This window comes from Solanum dulcamara, chromosome 7 (assembly GCF_947179165.1).
Source record: "Solanum dulcamara chromosome 7, daSolDulc1.2, whole genome shotgun sequence".
NCBI classification, from domain to species: domain Eukaryota; kingdom Viridiplantae; phylum Streptophyta; class Magnoliopsida; order Solanales; family Solanaceae; genus Solanum; species Solanum dulcamara.
The window spans coordinates 54815855-54822764 of record NC_077243.1 but is presented as its reverse complement, the minus strand read 5'-3'; the positions used below and the strand labels follow the sequence as shown (position 1 = coordinate 54822764).

Genomic DNA, 6910 nt, shown 5'->3' with positions numbered 1-6910 from the left:
GGACTTGGATGAAAGGGGGCTGCTGCAAGTGTTGGATGAATACAACAGGTATGCATGGATAGTTGGTGGGATTAGGAAAGGCCCTTGCAGTAGTGGCTGTTATGTCCCTTTGTCTGTGACTTTGTTTACCTGCATAGAAAAGCAAACAAAGAACCAAGCAAGTATGATAGTAGTGGGGGTTGTTGCAAACCTGCAGGCTACTTCTTGTTGCCTACAATGGAGAGATGAGAAGCTCCTTTGAAGGTATCTTATGTGCCTGCACATAACAATTAAGAAAGCAAGGAGATTCCAGAATTTTGGGATGCAATGGGGCTGCTGCAGGTGTTGCAGGGATGGAATATGTATGGGTGTAGGGCTGGTGTGTTGGTGAGGTCCTCTCTTGGAATGCTGTAGTCTCTATGTTGATGCATTTCATTTGCCAAGGTTCCCCAGCAGTTGTTGTACCTGCACAAAAAACATCACAGAAAAACAAATATCCTGCCAGACAGGGGCCTTGTGCAGTGGGCTTTCTATTTGATTTGATGGTTGTATCTGTGTTGTCTTTTCTGTAGTTGTTGTTAGTGCATGTTGATGAGTCAATCCAGCAACCTGCAACAATACAACAAACAACCAAAGGCAAAAAGGAACTTGCACCAGTTAGCCAATAGGAAAGGACCTCTAAGAGAGCTTTGGGTTTCAACGTCGCTCGACTAATGCTTCCAATTATCCGATTGAGTTGAAACTTCTTGGGGTATACAGAAATATCCCTTTATTTAGTTCTGCAAGATTTGGAAGTTTTTTGCACAAGTTGGAAAAAAGGCACCCTCTTTAGGCCTAAGGCAGCTGACTTTTTCAAGGTCGCTCGCCTAACGTCTCCAATTGTCCGTTTGTGTTGAAACTTCTTGGACCTTGTCAAAATAATATATATTGCACTCCTACAAAGTTTGGATGCCTTGGTGTAGGTCCTCAAGTTGCAAAACACCCTGCACATCTGACCCTGCTGTATTTTGGTCATAGTCTACTGTAGGTTCTTGGTTATCACCATGTTCTGTTGTATATTGCTGTAGGGGATGTAGCTCTGGCTTAGATGTTTAAGTGATGGTGCCTTGCAGTTTGGAATGTTCCATTGCTGATGTATTATGTGCCTGCACATCAAGAAATAACCACACAAAGAATTCCAAGTATCTTGGATATAATTGGGCTGATGCAAGTAATAAAGGGTGGAATCTGGCATGTTTGAATTGTTGTTGGGGGCTGGTGAGTCTCTTGCATGTCTAGCATTTGTCTCCATTTGTTTGGATATCTGTGGACCTGTACAAACAAGTAGCCAAAGACCCACACAAATGTGGGGGAAGTATAGACTGCTGCAAACCTGTAGCCAGCTAGTGGAATTGTTCAGTTGTATGTTGTTGCAAGCTATCTTTAGGAGGAGATCCTTACTCATGATCAGCTCCTTAGGGTACCTGCACCTACATACAAAAACAAAGACAAATCAAAGAAAAGAAAAGACCTCAAACAGTTCTTTGGAATTTGTTAGCTTTAAATCGGTTAATTTTTTCAAAGTCGCTCGACCAACGTCTCCAATTATCCGATTGAGGTGAAAATTCTTAGGCTTTGCAATTACTATATTTTCTGTGTTCCTGCAACATTTGGAGGTCTTTTGGACAAGAAAGAAGCTCCAAATTGTAAAGTGCACCATTGGGAGGCTTAAGTCGACTAATATTTTCAAGGTCGCTCGACTAACGTCTCCAATTATCCATTGGAGATGAAACTTCTTTGGTTGTGCAAATATAGTATTTTCTGTATCCCTGCAAAGTTTGGAGGTCTTTTGGACAAGTTGGAAGCTCCAAGTTGTGAAGTGCTCCATTTGGGGACTTAAGTCGGTTGACTTTTTCAAGGTCGCTCAACTAACGTCTTCAATTATCCGTTTGAGCTGAGACTTCTTGGGCTTTGCCCCTACTATATTTGCTGTGATCCTGTGCAATATGGATTCCTTTTGATGTTGCATGGTGCTTTTGTTTGTTGTTGCAGTTATGGCATGTGCAGGAATTCTGAGTGCCTGGCCTTTGTTGTTGTTGTTGAATTGCTTGTTTGTGCAGGTGTTGTATGACTGCTGAGTCTCTAAGGCAAGTCCAACCTTGGAACAGCTGTGGTAAATTTCCAGTATACACCTGACTGGCCCTCCACTAGTTGGATGATATGGTGCCTGTGTATTTATACCTACAAGGCCAAAAAGGAGAAAGACAAAGAAGAAAGGTTCTATTCTAATCCTAACCTGTAAAATAAGATTGGTTATTTTAAGAAGGCATAAGACAACGGAGGTGTTCCCTTTTACCATGGTCCTAACTATAGAACCTTCAAATTGATTATAACTATGCATAGCAATAAGTAATTTGAATAGTAAGTTGGACCAAGGAGGCTGACAAGGTCATGGTGGCTTCTTGATTCTATTAAGCCTTCTTCTTCTGAAGTTGGCCATTTCCAGTTTGTCAAGCTCAAAGTAAGCTCTTGCCTCTTTGGGAAGCTCTTGTTTATTGAGATATATCTGTGGAGTAGTGCATTTGTGGCTATGTTTGGACAAAACATCAGCTGTAAAATTGGCTTCTCTGTAAGTGTGGCTGTATTTGAAAACCTGGAATTGATGACTGATGTCCTGCAGCTGTTGGAGTTGTGTTCTGACAGTCCATGGTGGTTGAGCTAGGTGTTTTATCCATCTGATTACTAGCTCAGAGTCCACTTCAAGGATCACTTTAGTATATCCTAATTGGAGACACCAAGTCAAACCAAAGATTGCTGCCAATATTTCAGATTGGTTGTTTGTACCTTCTCCAAAAGGGGTTGAGAAAGCAAAGAGAAGATCTCCTTGATTGTTCCTTAGCAATCCTCCCCCTCCTATTTTTCCAGGGTTGTAAAGTGCACTACCATCAGTGTTCAGCTTTACCATGTGAGCTGAAGGTTTCCTCCAGTAGACAGTACTAACATTAACTTCATTAGTACATTTTTCCACAAGAAGGACCAGTTCCTTCCATCTATTTGGCCAGCTGATATAGGAGTAGGTAGTGCTTAGAAGGTTGAAGTTATCCTTGAAGACTGAGTAGATCACTCTTGTAATATTGGACTGCTTCCCTCCATATTTGATGGCACATCTATTTTTCCATAGGTTCCAACATATGAAGATTGGAGTTGCTTGTAGGATAAGTTTATGGACCTCATTACTGTAATTACTGGACCACCACCTCATCATCAGGTTTCTAAGGGGTGTGTATTCTTTACTAATACCCAGAGAATCAGAAAATACACTCCAAACCTTCCTGGCAAAGTTTCCAGAAACAAATATATGGTCAATGGTATCCAAACCAGCTCTATGACAACAGTAACATTGGGCTGGGGCTTCTCCAAAGCTGATAAGTTTTTCATTAGTAGATAGTTTCCCTCTAAGTGCTCTCCAGAGTAGGAAGGAACACTTAAAAGGAATGTGTTTGTGCCATGTTTGAGAGTTAATTCTTGTCTTACTCCTTTTGTCCCCGATAAGTTCCCAGGCAAAAGAACAACTAAATTCCCCACTGCTATTAGGCTTCCAAGAGGCCTGATCAAGTTTGTGGGGCTGATAGTTGATGTTACTTGCCAGGATGCTAGGTACAAACTGGGGAGGTGCTTTCTGAGAGACCAGTTCTGCATTCCATTGACCATTAATCATGAAAAAAGACACCTTAGTATTGTTCTGTCTACTACTGGCAGACCTAAAATTAGCTAAGGGGCCAATTCCTAACCAATTATCCCACCAAAAGAGGCAAGAACCAGACTGTATCTGCTATTGGATATGAGGCTCAACATTGTGCTTGTTCTTCATGAGGTGCTTCCATATCAGAGACTGTCCTGTGTGCCATTTTTTGGTTATAGGATTTGACCTCTGGCAGTACTTAGCTTTGAGGAACTCACTCCATAAGGAATTCTTAGTTCTGAATATCCACCATTGTTTGTATTGGAAAGACTTGGCAACATCTGATATTAGTCTCACTCCAATACCACCCTCTTCATAGGGATAACTCAGATTCTTCCAAGAAGACCAATGATATTTCCTCCTTTCATTCTTCCACCCCCAGAAGAAATTGGCTGTGATGCTTTGAATTTGCTTGATAGTGGTTGCAGGAGGGGAACTAGCAGATAACAAGTGAATAGGAAGTGCTTGGATGACATGCTTAATCAAAGTAACTCTTCCTCCATAACTAATTAATTTTGCCTGCCATCCAGCTATCCTAGCCACAACTTTAGCTATAAGCTCAGAATAATAGATGATCCTCTGTCTACCAATGTAGAGAGGACACCCCAGATATGTGATAGGGCTGTTTTTTTGCTTGAAGCCTGTAACTTTGTTGATTCTTCTAACAGTAGAGTTGAAGGCATTTGAGGGTACCATGAAGTTACTCTTGTCTCTGTTGATCAATTGGCCTGAAGCATGCTCATAGGTATATAGTGTCTCCATGATAAGCTTCAAGGTATGAGATCTTCCAGATGAGAATATGATGATGTCATCTGCAAAACTGAGATGATTAATTTGAGGGCCCTTTTTAGGCATCAGGAAACCATGATATTGGGGGTGTTGATGAAGATTGTTCATGAGCCTGGAGAGGACTTCAACACCTATGATAAACAAAGCTGGTGATAATGGATCCCCTTGCTTAAGGCCTCTTGTGGAATGAAAGAATCCATGCCTTGAACCATTAATAATGATGGAATACCAATTATCAGCCATAATTCTCCATACCATATCAATGAAACCTTCTTCAAATCCCATTTTCCTCAAAACTAGACAAGTATAGGACCAAGATACCCTATCATAGGCTTTAGCCATGTCAAGTTTGATAACTACATTGCCTCCTACATTTGGCTTCTTGATCTGGTGTATAATCTCTTGGGCTAGCATAATATTTTCAGAAATGTTCCTGCCTTTGACAAATCCAGATTGGTTAAGGGAAATGAGGTTGGGTAGGATAGGTGCCAGTCTAAGGGAAATGAGTTTGGAGATGATTTTGTTTGTGAAGTTGCTAAGGCTAATTGGTCTATACTCAAAGAGCTTGTTAGGATGGTGTACTTTTGGGAGCAGCACCAAACAAGAGTGAGTAAAGTATTTAGGCATAGCTTGTCCACAGAAGAAAGATAGAATCACTTTAAGGAGGTCCTCTTTTATGATGTTCCAACATGCTTGGAAGAACTTGCCATTCATTCCATCAGGTCCAGCAGCTGAATTGGGATTCATTAAAAACACTACAGTTCTCAACTCCTTCATTGTAGGGATAGCTTTCAGGTTTCTGTTATGCTCATCAGTGACCATCCTGGGAATACATTGGAGGGTATGCTCCTGAATTTGTGTTTCCTCACCAGTGAAAATGGCTTAGAAGTGATCACATGCAGCTTTGGCTATGTTTTCTTCACCTTGTACCCAATTATCATCCTCATTCTGGATCTTGTGGATGTATAATTTCCTCCTCTTTCCTCTTATCAAGGCATGAAAATACTTGGAATTCACATCACCCTCTTTGAACCAATGCAACTGAGTTTTTTGCTTTAGCATGGATTCCTCCAGTTTCAGGTATTTTATATACTCTGCATTGATGGCATGGAGCTTTGTTCTGTTCTCTTCAGAATTACTAGAGATTAGCTCTTCTTCTGCATGTCTAGTCTTGTCTTCATATTCTTTAACTTTGGCATATATATCACCAAATTGCAATCTGGACCAAGTACTAAGAGTGGCTGCCAACCTCTTCATTTTCTGATGGAAATACCACATTGGATTACCCTCCATGGTCCTTTTCCAATAATTACTAACAGTATCCAAGAAAGATGGTTGTTCTGTCCAGCAGTTAAGGAATTTGAAATATTTGGTGTGTTGGTGGTTTTGATCAGTCATCTCCAGCAGTAAGGGGCAGTGATCTGAACCCACAGAGGGTAGATGAGTAATGGTAGTCTGAGGCATCATCTCTAGCCACTTATCATTGACCATTCCTCTGTCAAGTCTCTTCCAGATTCTGAACATTATACCCCTTAGATTAGACCAAGTGTATCTCTGACCACAAAACCCAAGATCTTGTAGTCCATAGGCTTCTATGATGCTGATGAACTCAAGGCTCTTTTTCATATTGTAAGTGACACCTCCCAACTTTTCTTGAGGGTTTGTGATAACATTGAAATCACCTAATGTGCACCATGGAAGGGAGGTGGCTGACTGTTGTAGCATGCTATCCCACAGAGGTCTTCTGAGATGATCTTTGCATTTTGCATATACAAATGTAACTATGAACTGATTTGGATTCATTACATGATTAAATTCACAAGTAATCAACTGCTCCTCATTTTCCAATATCCTACAGTCTACATCATTGGTCCAAAAAAGCCAAATCTTACCATTTGGATTACTAATAGCATGGTCCATGTTGAGTTGATTTCTGAAGTACTGAATCTGAATGCTATCAGAAAAAGGCTCTAGGATGGCAATAATGGGAATTTGATGGATACTCTTAAGAGATTTAAGTCTTTCCATGGATCCTTGGGTATTAATACCCCTCACATTCCAGCATAGTGTACTAATCATTGAGAGTTTTTGGAAGTGAACAGCCTAGTGTGAGGTCTGCTTGTGTGAGCAGAAATAGTTGGACTGATGGGTTTATTACTGTGACTGGTTCTATGAATTCCTCTAGGGGACAAACCTTGGGAGTTAGCTATTTATTGAATCTCATCATCATAATCATTTGTGTAAGATGTACCTAAGGGTCTGTTTAAGTGTTCACTGGCAGAATCCTCCTCATCTAGATCCTTCAAGGGTTGGTCCTCATAGTCACCCTCATCTTCAGACTCAATAACTGCATATTCATCCAGGTCAGGAGGGACTTCTATATTAGTATTAGTATTAGTGTGTGTTGTTCTGCAGTTCTGC

The 6910-nt window shown here is 40.8% G+C and overlaps 1 protein-coding gene across 1 annotated transcript; it reads right to left on the bottom strand.

Annotated features, from left to right (window-relative positions):
• Positions 1 to 5371: 5371 nt before the first annotated feature.
• On the bottom strand, positions 5372 to 6517 carry LOC129894754 (uncharacterized). Its single transcript, XM_055970405.1, has one exon. The coding sequence runs from the start codon at positions 6515 to 6517 to the stop codon at positions 5372 to 5374; it is 1146 nt and encodes a 381-aa protein (XP_055826380.1).
• Between the last annotated feature and the right edge of the window lie 393 nt (positions 6518 to 6910).